This window comes from Mesoplodon densirostris, chromosome 4 (assembly GCF_025265405.1).
Source record: "Mesoplodon densirostris isolate mMesDen1 chromosome 4, mMesDen1 primary haplotype, whole genome shotgun sequence".
Lineage (NCBI taxonomy): Eukaryota > Metazoa > Chordata > Mammalia > Artiodactyla > Ziphiidae > Mesoplodon > Mesoplodon densirostris.
In genome coordinates this window covers 111,786,400-111,805,679 of record NC_082664.1, presented here as the reverse complement: position 1 = coordinate 111,805,679, position 19,280 = coordinate 111,786,400, and the positions used below count along the sequence as shown (strand labels likewise).

The 19,280-nt window shown below is 45.1% G+C and overlaps 1 protein-coding gene across 1 annotated transcript in view; it reads right to left on the bottom strand.

The window, feature by feature from the left end:
* The window catches only part of ATP10A (ATPase phospholipid transporting 10A (putative)), a 177,350-nt gene that overhangs the window by 33,792 nt on the left and 124,278 nt on the right, over positions 1–19,280 (bottom strand). Inside the window, 6 exon segments of the mRNA XM_060096925.1 lie at positions 909–1,103; positions 2,686–2,903; positions 3,667–3,919; positions 6,103–6,233; positions 7,238–7,369; positions 7,751–7,857. Of these exon segments, the coding sequence (XP_059952908.1) occupies positions 909–1,103; positions 2,686–2,903; positions 3,667–3,919; positions 6,103–6,233; positions 7,238–7,369; positions 7,751–7,857 (1,036 nt within the window).

Here is a 19,280-nt window from a genome sequence, read left to right as displayed (position 1 = left end):
CAGGAGGAGGGGAAGGCGTCTGGGAGAGTGGGGGGTCAGGGGACAGGCCTACAGTGTGCATCAGCCCTAGAACACCTTCATTTGTATCCATTTACCTAGCTGCATGACGCACAGCCATGCTTAGGTGCACTCCACCCCCTGTAACACCACCTGGTCCACCGGAAGGAGCGCTTCAGTTATAGAGGTTCCTTTCACATATAAAACCTTACTCTCTTTGGAAAGAAACTTGATGTTAACCCAAACAAAACCCAACTTGGGTGTTGCTATGTTTCTACCGCCCAACGTAACTTCCCACTGATTCTCAACCACTTCCTGAATGCCAATGTTAAAGGCCTTTATTAACATCAAATACATTTACTATGTGCCAAACTCTACTCTGAGACCTTTCCCTAAATCCCACCACCGCCCCCACATCCCAGACAGGGTGCCAAAGACACAGGAGGGGACCAGCTTATAGTGTCGTCAGGATGCAAGTCCAGGCAGCTCCTCCCAGAATCTGGGCCCCAGCCCATCCTGTCCCCTCTCATGTAAGAATCTAGGACCCTGAGGCTCTGGTCGGCATGGAGGGCAGCCACCCTCCTGCCACTGCCCACCTTGGGCCACGCCTGTATGGTCTGTGCCCCTCTCATCCTGGGCTCAGGAGCTGTCTCTGGCTGGCTGACCTCTCCCTCTTCGCTACAATCCTGGCACCTGCCCACTGCAGTCTGAAGATGTCACCGCAGAGCTACTGAGCTGGTCTGCCCTGTCTGAAGCCCCCAGTGCACCCCCTGAAACCTGAGAGTGGTGCTGAGCGACCAGGCTCCTGCAAGACAGGGAAGCATGCTCCCTCTCAGGAAGACTGACACCAGTGGGGCCACACCTAGGGGCAGGGGCTCTGCGGGCTCACAGTACGATGCTCCAGAACTTGCCTTTTGTCGCGGCTGATCCGGGGACGTGACCACCACTGTGTTGCAGATGGTGAGTGCAATGAAGAAGTCGAAAATGTCAGACAGCTCAGGCGAGAGGTAGGCCAGTGGGTGCTCCTGGTGCCTTGCAAAGGCCAGGCACCTGTCACACTCGCTCACCTTCTCCAGCAGCTTCGGGTCGGGCGTTATGTCCTTCTCCTGGGAAGAACACAGGGGCCGAAGGGTCAGTCTGACCCAGTGACCTGCCAAGTGTCCTTTTAGTGCTTGACTACGTAAGGCACCTTGATTTTACTAGAAGCTGTAAACAGACCTTCACCTCATATATACACATGTCATTTTATAATTACAAGTTATGTATAATCTTGATTGTATAAGAATATATAGCTAACATATGAAATGAAATGCATATATTCTTATATATAAGAAGGTACACATGTTCTTTTTATAAAATAATACCTCCAAGTAACATATCTTACTCAGAAAGATTTGGAAAAATAAGAGAATAATAGGGAAAATGTAACAGATCTCTATCACACCACCCCACAGTAATATATACTTTTTAAAAAACATGCTTCTCTGCCTTTCCTTCATCTTTTTTCTATACATGTACATTTTCTTTGTCGGTACGCGGGCCTCTCACTGCCGCGGCCTCTCCTGTTGCGGAGCACAGGCTCCGGACGCGCAGGCTCAGCGGCCATGGCTCACGGGCCCAGCCGCTCCGCGGCATGTGGGATCCTCCCGGACCGGGGCACGAACCCCTGTCCCCTGCATCGGCAGGCAGACTCTCAACCACTGCGCCACCAGGGAAGCCCTATACATGTACATTTTTAATCAAAATATTTTATACATAAATTGGCAGTTTCCATTTCCCCAAAAACATTATATTGCCTCAACTTTACCAGGCCTTTAAGAGCCATTTGAAAACATAATTTTTAACGGCATAAAAACGGACATACCATAATTTATTTGACCATTCCTTTATCACTGGGTACATTTTTTCGCTGTTTTATTGATGTAACTAGCACACTGATAAGCTTCTATGCACAGAAATCTTTCACGGAATCACTAACTTCCTAGGTCAGAAAGTTGGAACATTTCAAATACTCTTGACCCATATTGACTGTGAAACTGATGTCAGGAAAACCTTCTCCAACACAGCCTCCCTGCTGCTCGGGTGACAGCTCCCCGCCCACGTGCCCCATGTAAACCCAACAACAATCAGTGACCACAAGTCTAGATGACTTCTATTCAAATGGCACCTTCTATATGGGTTTCGAAGTCCATAAAAGAATGAGGCCACCATACATGAACAAAATGGATTCTCCCTCTCTGGTCTTCAAAAATTTTAGAAGTGAAAGGATCTTTTAGAGGTTGTCACTCACGTACTTATGGAAATTTCCCTGCCAGATGAGAATGGTCCATAAATGTTTGGGCGGCTGACAAGGCAAAGGATGGACTTGGGTTCATCTAATTAAAAAATTTTTTTTAAATTTGACTTTGCTTTTTCACCGTTGTCATCTTGCCCTGATGTTTTACTCATTTCATAGGGCAGGACGGACTTCCTCTCCTTCACCCACTTGGGTGGGTCATCGGCAGTCCCCAGCCTGAGAAGCCTGGTAAGGGGACCTAATCAGTGTTTTGGAAAAGATACAGCAGTGTGGGAAGGAGGCACTGGACAGAAAAACATCCCCTAACTCAACAGAGGTAACCCCCCAGTGAAGTACAGACACTTTTGGTGACTGGGGGAGGTGACAGCGGGAAGGAGGGCTGCGGGACTCACCATGGGGCTGCTGAAGGCTGTGTGCTTGGACAGCATGCTGGCCCTCTTGGCCTCGGCACGGCTGCTGGTGCGCCGGTGTGACCTGGTGCTCTGGCTCCGATGCACGACTCGGATGTTTTGGTGGCTCCCGGTGCTGCTGCGCTGGGGCAGCGAGCCCCCTCTGGACATCACCTCCTCCTCCTCCGAGTCTGCCTCCTGGTACCTGGCCAGACGCCGGGCTGTGGGGGAGGGGCACGAAGTGATGTTCTGAGACGCTGTTCCAGGAAACAAGGGGAGTCCTGGTTGCAGAGCAGGTGCCCTCTCTCTCAGAGGCACGATGGCCCCAGAGACACTTCTGTGGTGCAGGGACCCCCTCCTGTTTTGGGTGGGCAGCTGGCTCCAGGCACCCCTCGACTTAGGAAGCAGATGGCTCCCCTGTGTGTTCAGAGGAGACAGAGGGAGGCAGCCAAGGATGAGAAAAGGAGAGGTGGGAGGAGGGACTGCCTAAATTCCAAAGTGAGGTGACACTTCCCTCCGGGAGGTCATATTCCAGAGGAGAGAACGCAGCATGAACTGCCCAGTGCCCTGCTGAGAATTTGCAGCTGGTAACAAGGAGACTGACGCGTGACAAAGGAAACATCTCTTTGCCTCTTGGTGTGACAGAGACCGGGTGCCTCTGAGGTGAGTTCAGCCTCAAGGTTGCCCTCTTTGGTTCTGCTTGTCTGGCAGAAAATGAGTGTTTAAGCAGATGCCCACCACAGCAGATAGTGCAGGAAGCAGGGCGCCATCAGCAGTGAGGTGGGGCCTTTTCTATAGATGCTGGTCCAGAGTTGCTCTGACAGCCTTTCTGTTTTATTCTCCCTCAAAAATCATCAACCCCTGAAGCTGTGTGTGTGTGTGTGTAGGTGTACACGCACGCACACACAGGCACATGGGCATGCAACTCTGATACAGCAGCTCTCTGGTCCTGCCCAGATTGGGAGCCCCCATCCCCAGACTCACCATTTGCATCATGAGAATATTCTATGCCAGACACAGTGCATCTTCGGAAAACCATCTTATTCTCAGTTAAAGTGCCAGTTTTATCGGAGAAGATATACTGTATCTGCCCTAGGTCTTCCGTGATGTTCAGGGCTCGGCACTGCAGCTGCGAGTCCGTCTCCTCATCATACAACTCTACATCCTGGTGAATGAAGTACACTTGGCATACTTTAACAATTTCAATGGAAACGTACAAGGAAATTGGGATCAACACCTAGGAGACACAGGGCACATAGAATGAATGACTGTGAAGACCCGGGAACTGCAGATTTAGTCCAATCTAAACGACAAATAACTACAACCTCAAGTAAGTAGGGACTATACTGTACCTTTCAGAGCTTAAACAAGTTGGCTTAGAGTCAGTATTGTTAGAGTATTAGGATATTGGCAAAGAGTTTAAACTAGGACAGCCTATGCCACTGCAGAGCGGAAATCCACTATCGTGTCTGCAAGTATGGAAACCATGGCTTGTATAGAAGCAAGCGTTTTCATATGACTAAGTTGTGCTTGAGAGAAGCTAGGAGAGGAAAAAGAGAAAAGAGAAACACAAAACACATGGCACAGTCAGAGTCCTCATAAGCAAAGTCACCTCACACCCAGGCTGTCCCGGGGCTCCCGGCGACAGGAGCTGCCTGTCCCGCAGACACAACCCTATAGCTCAGAAGAGACAGTCTTTTCAGAGGCTGGTTCTGTGCTGAAGGACAATCTCTGTGATTTTGTACAATACAGAGCAGAGAGAAGAGGCTTTGAAAAGAACAGTCACGGTTATGCTTTGACAATTCAAGAAAAACCTTCATGAAATCAACGCTTAATTTTTTCTTTATCTGTGGAGTAACAGTATTGAACTGATACTTATGGGCTCAGAATATCACATCCAGACTAACTGGGTTCTCTGGGTAAACTAAGTATATGTTAATGCAACACCTACTACAGGATGAACTCAAGTACATGTGATATAAGACAGCAGAACCCCCCTTCCAAGCGAAGGCTAAGCCAATATCTTCTGTTCACTCTGTGTCCCTAAGGAGGGTGGCAGAGATGCTCACTGCCCCTCTCCACTCTCACAGGCTTCTGGGGCATAGATTCTCAGTTAGTGATGGGGAATTGTTCAGGAGGCATGGGAACTAATAATAATAACAACAACCAATGCTGCAAAATGCAATGTGATATCCTAAATTGACTCCAGGAACAGAAAAAGCACATCAGTGGAAAGACTAGTAGAATCCGAATGACCTCTGGAGTTTTGTTTGAGACAAAGTACCAAAGTTGGTTTCTCAGTTTTGACAATGTACCAGAGAAATGTAATACACTCACATTAAGACACACTGGGTGAGGGACACATGGGAACTCTCTGTGCTATTTTTTGAAACTTCTCTGTAAACCTTAAAATTATTCTGAAATAAAAATGTAGGTTTAAGATAGGAGTAAAGATGCAGACCTAATAGAGAATGGACTTGAGGATACGGGGAGGGGGAGGGGTAAGCTGGCACAAAGTGACAGAGTGGCATGGACATATATACACTACCAAACGTAAAATAGATAGCTAGTGGGAAGCAGCCACATAGCACAGGGAGATCAGCTCAGTGCTCTGTGACTACCTAGAGGAGTGGGATAGGGAGAGTGGGAGGGAGGGAGACGCAAGAGGGAAGAGATATGGGAACATATGTATATGTGTAACTGATTCACTTTGTTAATAAAGCAGAAACTAACACACCATTGTAAAGCAATTATACTCCAATAAAGATGTTTTTTTTAAAAGTAGGTTTTTTTAAGACGTAATTGAGTGGAGGCGGGGTGGGATGAATTGGGAGACTGGGATTGACATATACACACTACTGATACTATATATAAAATACATAACTAATGAGAACCTACTGTATAGCACAGGGAACTCTAGTCAATGCTCTGTGGTGACCTAAATGGGAAGGAAATGCAAAAAACAGTGGATATATGTATACGTATAGCCGATTCATTTTGCTGTACAGCAGAAACTGGGAAGGAAATCCAAAAAAGAGTGGATATATGTATACGTATAGCCGATTCACTTTGCTGTACAGTAGAAACTAACACAACATTGTAAAGCAACTATACTCCAATAAAAATTAATTAAAAAAAAAAGAAGTAATTGAGTGGGAAAACAAAACAGAACCAATGATCGAAAAACCGACCCTTCAGGCCTAAAAATCTTAAGAACAGCAAAGGAGAATTTTAACTTGAAAAGCACCCAAGAAAAGAGCCTTTAGATAAGTCGGGTGGGAAAACAAAAGGCAACACATTTGTCAGATGAACCTGTGCTCCTCCCAGATGCAGAATTTGTAGGAAGCTCTTAGCAGACTATGACTCAAAGTTCTCATCAGAAAAGTAAAGCAATTGTCATACGGAACTTAGTACTGTTACCTGCAGAACTATTATCATTGTCAAAAATGAATAAACTGCAGCTGTGACTGGGGATAAAGAGGTGCCGTCAGACTCGGGGACATCAAATAATGATTTCTTCTCTTGATAGCGCTGCACCCATAGTCCATGTCCTGTAGCAAAGTTCAAAGAGGAACGTCATTCACCCGACACAAGTACATCGGGTTTTATGAGCCCGCCTGGCCACCTAAGAAAGCAAAAGCCCACGGTATTGTTGGCACTACAATCAGAGCGCTGGAAGGAAGGCCCCGGGACTTGGATTCTGCCTCACCCCCTGCCTTTCTCATCGCTGGTACTGAATAGCACCGCTGGTCATAACACAGGAATTGGACGTGTGCTGGTAGCTGCCAGTGAGAAACCCCAGAAAGGAATTTCCCAATGCCTCACTAAACATCAGTCTCAATAGGCTCTGAATACTGCCTGTTATCGTCCCTGCTTAGAGATTCAAAATTCACATCTCACAGACTCTGAAAAGCCAACAGCAACACACATTATTTCATCAACTGAGCCCCACACCTAAATGATGACAGAGCCCTTTTCATGCCCCGTACACCAGTGCCTTTTACCACTGAGTTCCAAGACCACGTCACACCTGTCTGGTGTGTGATGGCAGCTGAGGGGGACACGGTGAAGGTCGTTTACCTGGAGGTCCACGTGTTTCCCTGCCAGGCACTCCCAAAGCAGCATGCCGGTTTGGAGGCCACCAGAAGCCGGGGGTGCCAGCCTCTGCACACAGCCTAACTGCTAGCCCCTTCTTGGGACCCAAATAATGTTTTCCCTCTTTTCACAGAGTCCCTAATAGTAGCATTTGTGCTTCTACTGCTCTGATTCCTGTTATCACCAGGTTAGTATCACTCTTTCCACTGGTATCATTACAGGAGGCATGATTAAGCCGTTCTTCCACCCCAGAAGACGCCAATTCGAAAAACACTAGTTTGCGAAGCTCATTCATCGAAGCGTCTCAATGTGGCCTTGCCAATGCAAACATCCCGAGTCCAAGCCAGTGACAAATGTGTGTTAATTAGAGCACTGGGTCAGAAGGAGACAGACAGCCCAGCAGGGGCCCCGGGCAGCCGTCCAGCAGTGCCTACTCATCGTGACCCCTGAGGAGACTTACCGACAGCCGAAAACAGAGACATACACATGAGGAGGAGGACACACCAGAGCACGTCGCAGTTCATCTGCCTCTCCAGCCGGCTGCGCTTGTAGCGGGGCCCGCTGTTGTTCAGCAGAGCCTTGGTCTCGTGTCCTGTGGGGGAGGCAGTGAGTCAGTGCCCAGCAGGGAAGGGACGGGCTACGCTGACTCGATGGATTGGAAAAGTGTGCTGCCATCCAATGATCCATATGGGATAAGTTCAGTCAGAAAAGTAGGCTCTACAATTAATCTCAACTATGTAACCACCACGAGGAAATGCACAGAAAGAAACAGGCTAACATACTAAGAACACTTCCGGTCCAGATATTATTAGACATTTTGCGTCCATCTATTTTCCTGGTTTTCTACAATGGGTTTATGCTACTTTGATAATCGGGAAAAAAACCAAAACAACCAGGAGCAATGTCCAGGAATAGCCAGCCCACCATGCTGAGCCAATGCCATCACAGACTGCAGGTGACACGCAGCACCTACCTGCGTAGATGACGATGCCCACGACGGCTTCTGTGTTTCGGATGGTGCAGCCTCGAAGCAGCAGGTTTTCTTTGTAGAGCCCAGCCTTTTTCCCGTTGTTGTGTATGCTGTCATGGAACAGTTGGCATGTGTCACGTGGGTGCTTACATGGCCTCACAGCTCAAGCAGCACCGCTCTGGGAAGGAAGGCCTAGACCTGGGGCTAGGGAGGGGAGGGGTGGAGGGTCTCAGTGGACCTTTGCAAGAGCTGAGATGGGGCTGGCGCTCACCAGTAACTGGGCTTCTAGAAGCCCCTCCAGAGCCTGATGTTTGTTCGTTTACTTTGCCCACGGGCTTTGTGAAATAAGACATACATGATTTTGTCTCTTTCCCTGGTTCCTGACACAGGGCTCCTGACACCTTTGTAAATAGAAGTCCTAGGATAACCTTTTGTTCTAACATTTGGTCTTTGACTCCAGTTCCTGGCACAGAGCTCCTAAAATTCTTGTAATTTCCTAAGTGATCAGAGCACTAGGAACATCTTTTGTTCTAACATTTGGTCTTCGAGACCGGCTGTTCCTGACACACAGGACTGAGCTTGTCACGTGTGGGATGTGATGCTCTCCCCAGGTAGATAGTATCAGAATTGAGTTAGACTGTGGGACACCCAGCTTGGTGTGGGAAAAACCCACACGTCAGAATTGGTACCAGGACCATTGTAGGCTTCATGCCACAGGGTCTGGCCACAGCTAGAGAGGGCAGAGCTGGGAACTGGGGGACCGAGTTGGGAAGCTGGCCCAGGAAGCCCCTGCCAAGTGGTCTCTGCCCATGTCCTGATCATCCCAGAGAACACTTCTCCTCACCAGTACCTCATGTTGTCACAAGGGTACAAATATTTCTCTAGAAAAGGGGATCATATTGATTTCAGCAATATTTCCTACATTGTTTTTCTTATTAAGTCATACAATTATTAGAAATATTAACATGTTAAATTTGAAATGTGGTAAACTCCATGATACAATTTTATACCTTCGGTTTCACTGCTATTTAGATTCAGAGAATATCCCACGTTTAAGCACCTGCTTTTCAAACTCATCCTCTTGACCTACTAATGGCAGCCGCACCCTTACCCCTGTTGGTCAAGAGTGTGCTAGGGCCACACTGGGGTGGATGAGGTCCCAGGAGCCTGATGAATGGGTCACAAGGGGAGGCCCTGGAAGCTTTCAGAACTAGAGCAGGGGCCCAGCCTAACCTACATCAATCAAGTAGTGCCACCTGCCTTCCAAGAGGAGGGCCTTGCAAGAAGCCACCTTCTCATACCCTAGGTGGACAGCCCTCCCCAGCCCTCCCACATACACCTGCAGCCCAAACTCCTTCTCGGAAGTCACCAAGGATCCCTGCAGGTGTCGCCCCTCCCACCAGCTCCTAGTAGTGCCCACTGACCAGGGAGCAGAGCTAGTTTGGAGAAGTACAAGGTCAGAAGGAGCCGTTAAGGTTTCCAGGAAAACAGCACTTCCTGCCACTTCCGGACCCTGGTCACCCGCATGAGGGATGGGGCTGCCTCTCAACCTAAGACAAAACCTGTATTCTTCACAACCAGGGAAATCAATATATTTTATGGTGAAGAAAACAAGCTAAACAATAAAGAAAAGGCCAGAACACCATGCTGGGGGGACGCATTTCCTGCAAGCCTGTTATTTACCAACATGGCACTGGTTCTTCTGCAGAACTCATGCAAAGGAACGTGCAGGAGGAGGGCCAATCAACATTGTGTGATGCCCTCTCCCTCCCCCCCACCTTGTGGCAATTCCAGAATAAAGTTCTGCTTTAAAAAGAGATTCAAGACTGGAAACCTCAGTGCCAGCTAAAGCGTCAAGAGGCCCGAGTGTGTGAGACGTTACACACAAAACCCAGCTCCCGAGTCAGGAGTGAGAGAATGCCCACTGCCACAGTTCTCTCTGCAACAGTCACGCATGGAAACCATTTCTCAGGACAGCAGTCAAGGATGAATCATCTAAATCAAACCAGTCATGCTTATTCAGAACAAGAGATGAACTCAACAGAAACAAGAAAAGGTATTACATTAAGCTTCCTTTGATGTGACCTACACCTTTCAGTAACTACTGTGCTTTCTAATCAGACCAAGCCAGACCAGAACGGATCACAGTAGGTGTATCGGCCTGTTTAAGGCCCCTGGCGGCATACAAAAGGCAATGGGGGCTGTGCTCTGAGTGAATCTCCCTGCATCAGAAGGGAAGGAAGGCTGGAGAACGGCGTCACCCTAAAGGTGCTTGGCAGTGCAAGTGCTGCCTTGGTCTCCTAAGGGGGAAAGTCCCTGCCAAGGGCGAATAGGCCCAGGACCCAGCAGGCATGAGGCTCGACTCCAGGAAAACGTGCATGAGAATATGAGCCCATCACACTGCCCTCAGCACCTACCTCTGTCTTATGGCTTGACATGTGTCCCCCCCAGAATTCATATGTTGATGTCCTAACCCCAGTATCTCAGAATGTGACTGCATTTAGAGTTAGGTCTTTAAAGAGGTAATTACGTTAAAATAAGGTCGTATGGACGGGCCCTAACCCCATATGACTGCTGTCTCTGTTAGAAAAGATTTGGACACAGAGACGGACAAGCACAGAGGTTAAGATGATGTGAGGGCACAGGGAGAAGGTGGCTGTCTGCAAGCTAAGGAGAGGGGCCCCAGAAGACACCAGTCCTGCTGACACCTGGATCTTGCTTCCACCCTCCAGAATTGTGAGACAATGCATTTCTGTTGTTTAAACTGCCGGGTCTGTGTCAGCCCGAGCAAACGGATACATCCCTTAACATTTAATATGAGCCACTTAGAAGAGCTCCTTTAGTTCAAGTCCCCATTGTCTGACTCATCCAAACAATCTCTTCTAAATCGAAACTGTCCAAAAGTGCCCTGGGAAATACCACATGCAGGATGTGACAGGGCTCAGCTAATAAACTCCTGCCTGGCTGTTCTTTCTCAAGAGAGGCTGTGTCTCCTGATGGGCTTGCATGTCAGCTCTGTCCTTCTAAGTCCCAGCACTCGGAGGTGCTGGGGGGAACCAACCATCTGTCCAGACACAGGTGCAAGGTGCCATGGTTGTGATGCAAGAGAAGGGGGACCTTGGACAGCAACCTGCAGCCGCCCCTCCCTAGGTCACATCACCTCTAGCACCCAGACCTGGGTCTCTTCTCTGCTCCATTGCTGGACCACTGACTGGTCACACATAGACCAGCACCCCTGCTGCCACTGTTCACTCCCCTCCTTATTTTTATATCCACACAGACATCAGTTTTCGATTTTGCCCCCTTCGCTAGCTATTCCTTTTTATTTTTTACTATCTTTATTGGAGTACATTTGCTTTACAATGTTGTGTTAGTTTCTACTGTACAACAAAGTGAATAAGCTATATGGAAACATATCTCCCCATTGAGCCTCCTTCCCACCCTCCCTATCCAACCCCTCTAGTTCATCACAAAGCATCGAGCTGATCTCCCCGTGCTATGCAGCATCTTCCCACTAGCCATCCATTTTATATTTGGTAGTGTATATATGTCAATGCTACTCTCTCACTTCGTCTCAGCTTCCCCTTCCCCACCATGCCCTCAAGACCATTCTCCACATCAGTGTCTTTATTCCTGCCCTGGCACTAGGCTCATCAGTACCGTTTTTTATATTCCATATCTGTGCGTTAGCATCCGATATTTCTTTTTCACTTTCTGACTTACTTCTCTCTGTATGACACTCTAGGTCCATCCATGTCATTACAAATAACTCAATTCCGCTCCTTTTTTAGGGCTGAGTAATATTCCATTGTATATATGTGCCACATCTTCTTTATCTATTCATCTGTCAATGGACACTTAGGTTGCTTCCATGTCCTGACTATTGTAAATACAGCTGCAATGAATATTGTGGTATATGACTCTTTTTGAATTATGGTTTTCTCAGGGAATATACCAAGTAGTGGGATTGCTGGGTCATATGGTAGTTCTATTTTCAGTTTAAGGAACCTCCATACTGCTCTCCATAGTGGCTGTATCAATTTGCATTACCACCAGCAGTGCCGAAGGGTTCCCTTTCCTCCACACCCTCTCCAGCATTTATTGTTTGTAGATTTTTTGATGATGGCCATTCTGACTGGTGATACCTCTTTGTAGTTTTGATTTTCATTTCTCTAATGATTAGTGATGTTGAGCATCTTTCATGTGTTTGTTGGCAATTTGTATGTCTTCTTTGGAGAAATGTCTGTTTAGGTCTGCCACCCATTTTTGCATTGGGATGTTTGTTATTTTGATATTGACCTGCATGAGCTGCTTTTATATTTTGGAGATTAATCCTTTGTCAGTTGCTTCATTTACAAATATTGTCTCCCATTCTAAGGGTTGTCTTTTTATCTTGTTTATGGTTTCCCTTGCTGTGCAAAAGCTTTTAAGTTTCATTAGGTCCCATTTGCTTATTTTTTATTTCCATTATTCTAGGAGGGGGGTCAAAAAAGGTCTTGCTGTGATTTATGTCACAGAGTGTTGTGCCAATGTTTTCTTCAAAGAGTTTTATAGTGTCTGGCCTTACATTTAGGTCTTTAATCCATTTTGAGTTTATTTTTGTGTATGGTGTTAGGAAGTGTTCTAATTTCACTCTTTTACATGTAGCTGTCCAGTTTTCCAGGCATCACTTACTGAAGAGGCTGTCTTTTCTCCATTGTATATTCTTGCCTCTTTTGTCAAAGATAAGGTGACCATATGTGTATGGGTTTATCTCTGGGCTCTCTATCCTGCTCCACTGATCTATATTTCTGTTTTTGTACCAGTACCATAATGTCTTGATTACTGTAGCTTTGTAGTCTGAAGTCTGGGCGCCTGATTCCTCCAGCTCAGTTTTTCTTTCTCAAGATTGCTTTGGCTATTCAGGGTCTTTTGTGTTTCCATACGAATTGTAAAATTGTTTGTTCTAGTTCTGTGAAAAATGCCAGTGGTAGTTTGATAGGGATTGCATTGAATCTGTAGATTGCTTTGGGTAGTAGTCATTTTCACAATGTTGATTCTTCCAATCCAAGAACATGGTATATCTCTCCATCTAATTGTATCATCTTTAATTTCCTTCATCAGTGTCTTATAATTTTCTGCATATAGGTCTTTTGCCTCCTTAGGTAGGTTTATTCCTAGATATTTTATTCTTTTTGTTGCAATGGTGAATGGGAGTGTTTTCTTAATTTCACTTTCAGATTTTTCATCATTATTGTAGAGGAATGCAAGAGATTTCTGTGCATTAATTTTGTATCCTGCTACTTTACCAAATTAATTGATTAGCTCTAGTAGCTTTCTGGTAGCATCTTTAGGATTCTCTATGTATAGTATCATATCATTTGCAAACAGTGACAGTTTTACTTCTTCTTTTCTGATTTGGATTCCTTTTATTTCTTTTTCTTCTCTGATTGCTGTGGGTAAAACTTCCAAAACTATGTTGAATAATAGTGGTGAGAGTGGGCACTCTTGTCTTGTTCCTGATCTTAGAGGAAATGGTTTCAGTTTTTCACCATTGAAAATGATGTTGGCTGTGGGTCTGTTGTATATGGCCTTTATTATGCTGAGGTAGGTTCCCTCTATACCCACTTTCTGGAGAGTTTTTATCATCAATAGGTATTGAATTTTGTCAAAAGCTTTTTCTGCATCTATTTAGATGATCACATGGTTTTTATCCTTCAGTTTGTTAATATGGTGCATCACATTGATTGATTTGCATATATTGAACAATCCTTGTATTCCTGGGATAAACACCACTTGATCATGGTGTATGATCCTTTTAATGTGCTGTTGGATTCTGTTTGCTAGTATTTTGTTGAGGATGTTCATCAGTGATATTGGCCTGTAATTTTCTGTTTTTTGACGTGTTTGTCTAGTTTTGGTATCAGGGTGATGGTGATCTCATAAAATGAGTTTGGGAGTGTCCCTCCCTCTGCTATATTGGAAGAGTTTGAGAAGGACAGTGTTAACTCTTCTCTAAATGTTTGATAGAATTCTCCTGTGAAGCCATCAGGCCCTGGGCTTTTGTTTGTTGGAAGAGTTTTAATCACAGTTTCAATTTCAGTGCTTGTGATTGGTCTGTTCATGTTTTCTATTTCTTCCTGGTTCAGTCTTGGCAGGCTGTGCCTTTCTAAGAATTTGTCCATTTCTTCCAGGTTGTCCATTTTATTGACATATAGTTGCGTGTAGTAGTCTCTCATGATCCTTTGTATTTCTGCAGTGTCAGGTGTAACTTCTCCTTTTTCATTTCTAATTCTATTGAGTCTTCTCCCTTTTTTTCCTGATGAGTCTGGCTAATGGTTTATCGATTTTCTTTACCTTCTCAAAGAACCCTCTTTTAGTTTTATTGATCTTTGCTATTGTTTCCCTCATTTCTTTTTCATTTATTTCTGATCTGATCTTTTTGATTTCTTTCCTTGTGCTAACTTTGGGTATTTTGTTCTTCTTTTTCTAATTGCTTTAGGTGTAAGGTTAGGTTGTTTTTTTGAGATGTTTCTTGTTCCTTGAGGTAGAATTATATTGCTATAAACTTCCCTCTTAGAACTGCTTTTGCTGCATCCCACAGATTTTGGGTCATTGTGTTTTCATTGTCGTTTGTTTCTAGGTATTTTTGATTTCCTCTTTGATTTCTTCAGTGATCTCTTGGTTATTTAGTAGCACATTGTTTAGCCTCCATGTGGTTGTATTTTTTACAGTTTTTTTCTTGTAATTGATATCTAGTCTCATAGCGTTGCGGTTGGAAAGATACTTGATACGATTTCAGTTTTCTTAAGTTTACTGAGGCTTGATTTGTGACCCAAGATGTGATCTATCCTGGAGAATGTTCCATGTGCACTTGAGAAGAAAGCGTATTCTGTTGTTTCTGGATGCAATGTCCCATAAATATCAATTCAGTCCATCTGGTCTCATGTGTCATTTAAAGCTTGTTTCCTTATTCATTTTCTGTTGGATGATCTATCCATTGGTGTTAAGTGGGGTGTTAAAGTTGCCTACTATTATTGTGTTATTGTTAATTTCCCCTTTTATGGCTGTTAGCATTTGCCTTATGTTGAGGTGCTCCTATGTTCAGTGCATAGATATTTACAAATGTTTTATCTTCTGGATTGATCCCTTGATCATTATATAGTGTCCTTCCTTGTGTCTTGTAATAGTCTTTAAAGTCTATTTTTTTCTTACATGAGTATTGCTACTCCATCTTTCTTTTGATTTCCGTTTTCATGGAGTAGCTTTTTCCATCTCTTCACTTTCAGTCCGTATGTGTTCCTAGGTCTGAAGTGGGTCTCTTGTAGACAGCATATATACAGGTCTTGTTTTTGTATCCATTCAGCCAGTCTGTGTCTTTTGTTTGGGGCATTTAATCCATTTACATTTAAGGTAATTATTGACATGTATGTTCCTATTGCCATTTTCTTAATTGTTTGGGGTTTGTTTTTGTAAGTCTTTTCCTTCTCTTGTGTTTCCTGCCTACAGAAGTTCCTTTAGCATTCAGTGTAAAGCTGGTTTGGTGGTGCTGAATTCTCTTAACTTTTGCTTGTCTGTAAAGCTTTGATTTCTCCATCGAATCTGAATGAGATCCTTGCTGAGTTATCTGGGTTGTAGGTTTTTCCCTTTCATCACTTTAAATGTATTGTGCCACTCTCTTCTGGCCTGTAGAGTTTCTGCTGAAAGATCAGCTGTTAACCTTATTCAGATTCCCTTGTACGTTATTTTTTGCTTTTCCCTTCTGTTTTTAATAATTTTCTTTGTGTTTAACTTTTGTTAGTTTGATTAATATATGTCTTGGCATGTTTCTCCTTGGGTTTATCCTGTATGGGATTCTCCACTTCCTGGACTTGATTGACTAGAGACTGTCCTCCATTTTTTTCATTCTTTTTTCTTTATTTGGCTCTGTGACCGTTATTTCCACTCTCTATCTTCCAGCTCACTTATTCGTTCTTCTGCCTCAATTATTCTGCTATAGATTCCTTCTACTGTGTTTTAAATTTCGGTTATTGTGTTGTTCATTACTGTTTGATCTTTAGTTCTTCTAGGTCCTTGTTAAACGTTTCTTGTATTTTCTCTATTTCCAAGATTTTGGATCATCTTTAGTATCATTACTCTGAATTCTTTTTCAGATAGTTTGCCTATTTCCTCTTCATTTATTTGGTCTTGTGGGTTTTTATCTTCTCCTTTGCCTGTAAGATATTTCTCTGTCTTCTCATTTTGTCTAATTTACAGTATTTGAGGTCTCCGTTCCCTAGGCTGCAGGGTCATAGTTCTCTTGCTTCTGTTCTCTGCCCCCATTTGTGGCATTGGTCCAGTGTCTTGTGTAGGCTTCCTGATGGGAGGGACTGGTGCCTACATTCTGGTAGGTGGAGCTGAGTCATTTTCCTCTGATGAGCAGGGCCGTGTCAGGTGGTGTGTTTCAGAGTGTCTGTGGCTTTAGCGTGACTTTAGGTAGTCTGTGTGCTAATGGGTGGGTTTCTGTTCCTGTCTTGTTTGTTGTTTGGTGTGAGGCATCCCACACTGGGAGCTGCTGGCTGTTGGGTGGAGCCGGGTCTTGAATTCAGGTAGAGGCCTCCAGGAGAGCTCTCGGCAATTAGTCTTCCCTGGGGCTGGGAATTCTTTAGTGGTCCAGCATCCTGGACTTGGTGCTCCCCCAACCAGAGCCTCAGGCCCGATTTCTGGTCGAGGGACCAAGACCCCGCAAGTTGCTCATCCCAGCAATAAAGGTGATCAAAAAAAAAAAAAAGACTAAGAAAACCCCAAATGGTAAAAAGTAAAATAAAAAAAAACAGAAACAAGGAAACACACACACACACACACACACACACACACACACACAAAAGAAACAAAAACAGAACCATATAAATCAAAAAGCAAGAGAACAACCAGACAAACAAAAGAACCTAAGAATGAAATCCACCAATTAAGAAGAAAGTTGACAAAAACACAAAACCAAAAACACAAAATCAAAGCAAAGTGCCAACAGAAGAATGAAGCAAAGAAACAAACCAACGAAAATGATTAAAAAAAAGAGAAAAAGAGAAAGGAGAAAGAAGACAGAACAAAAGAAAGGCAACATAGAAACAGAAATTTAAAAAAAATAGAAAATATATTTTTAAAAATGACAAACAAAACCCCAGAAAAATGGTAAAAACAAAATCAGTCAAACAAAAACAGAGAAATACATACGTAAAAAAACAAAAACAGAGCCAAATAAAACAAAAAGAGAATAACCAGACAAATAGAAGAACTCAAAAACGAAATCAAACAATTAGGATTAGAACCAACAGAAACACATAACCTAAAAACAAAACAAAAGCAATGTGCCTACTTAAGAATAAAGCAAGGAAACAGAACAAACAGGTAAAAATGATTTTTAAAAATAGGATAAAATAAAATAAAAAAGGAAAAATCATAGGACAACAGAGAAGCAAAGTAGAAATGGAAATATATTTTTTAAAAAGAAAGAAAAAATATATTAAAGAAAAAGAAGAAAAAATAAGGGAAAAGAACAGAGAACCAAAGAAAAGCAAAGCAAAAATAAAAATATATAAAAAAATAAAAATAGGGCTTCCCTGGTGGCGCAGTGGTTGAGAGTCCACCTGCCGATGCAGGGGACACGGGTTTGTGCCCTGGTCCAGGAAGATCCCACATGCCACGGAGTGGCTGGGCCCATGAGCCATGGCCGCTGAGCCTGTGCATCCAGAGCCTGTGCTCCGCAACAGGAGAGTCCACAACAGTGAGAGGCCCGTGTAACGCAAAATAAATTAAAAAATAAAAATAAAAATAAACGTTATAAAACATGGAGATCCCAGGAGACCAAAAAAAACTAAAACACCACCACCAAACAAACAAAAAAAGAAAAAAACCCCAACAACAACAAAAGCTAGAACCAACGACAGAATGAATCAAAACAAATAGAATTAATAGTAATAATTATGCTTCCCTGGGGTCTCCGCTGTAAGTGTCCTTGCACACACCATGAACCACAGCCCACCTCCACCTCCTCCGCCTCCCCAAGAGCCTGTCCTCTGCCTCTAGGCTGGTCTCTGGACCTGCTGTGGGCCCTGTGGGGACCACACAGACTCTGATCTGGCCTGATTCCTGCGTGTGCTACCCCCAAAGTCCACAGCTGCCAGAGCTAGACTGTTTTCATTTGTGGGAACACTCATTGTCTACTCAGGTATTCCACAGACGCAGGGACTACCTAGCTGATCGCGGGGATTTAATTTTCAGCTTGTACAGCTGATGGAAAAATTTTTGATATTTTTCCTTAGCCACCGTGTCCCTGGGGTTCAGCTTTGGTTCTATCCCCACCTCTGTGTGTGGTCCACCCACAGGAGTCCAGTCCTGAGGCTGCCTTCGAGCTCTTGGGTCAACCGCTGTGAGGACCGGACACAGAGGTGGTATGACTACTTGGATCGCAGAGCCCTGGCAGCGCCAAATGCACAAAGAAGCCAACAGCCACGGGTGCAAGAGATATGGCCGTAGTGAGGGCCTTTTCTGGTGCCTGGCATAAGGCACGTGAAGTCCAGCCCTGGCCCGGCTTTTTCTGGTGCCCAGCTGCAGGCGCGCAAGGGCCAGCTCTGGGTGTGCTTCTTTTATTGTTGTCGGCAGGCTCTGGCGTGTGGGGAGAGAGAGGCTACAACAGTGGCTCCTGACCCTGCGTGTGACTCAGCAGAAGCGCCCTGTTTCCATGGCAGTCCATTCTTCCTCCGTAGGCATTTCCTGCTGTGGATTTCCTCCCTTCCATCCCTTCAGTCCATCTCCCCACAGCCAACGGCAGTTCTCGCTCTGGGTCTGTTCTCCAATCCCCACACACCAGCTCCCAGCCCCCCTGCACACCTGTGAACAGACGTACAGACCGTCTGTGTATTTCTCACTCTGTCCCGTCTGCCACAGATTGACCGCTTCACCCTCTTCCAACAGCCTCAAATGCGTCCCTTCTGTCCCAATCGAATTCCCCGTCAGAGAGGGTGTTTCCCCAAATTCGGAAATATCTCCTCTGCTTCAGCTCCCCCACCCCGGGATGCAGGTCCCATCCAGCTTCCTCTCCTCCTCCTTCTCCCTTCTTTTTTTCTGTCCTACACACTTATGCAGGGATCTTTATAGTCCTTTCTGGTGTCCAAGGTCTTCTGCTAGTTCTCCGCAGGTGTTCTGTGAAAACTGTTGCATCTATAGGTGTATTCCTGATGCATCTGTGGAGAGATGAACTCCACGTCCTCCTACTCCTCCACCATCTTGAATCCGCTACTCACTGGCTATTTCTTTAATCCACTTTCTTCTCACACTCTCTGTGCATCACTGCCCTAATTCAGGCTTCCAAATTTCCCTACTGCAGCCTTCGATGCATGCCTTGTGGCTTGGATGCCACCAGACTTGGCCCTTCCTGTCCATTTCTCACCCAGGCACCAATCGATGTTTCAGGGTGCAGGCTGGAGTGCTGTGTTCTCCTGGGAGCATCCTGCGGGATCTCTGACTTCCTCTGGCACACACGGCCACTCTGCGCCCTGGGAGGGCCCATCCTGTG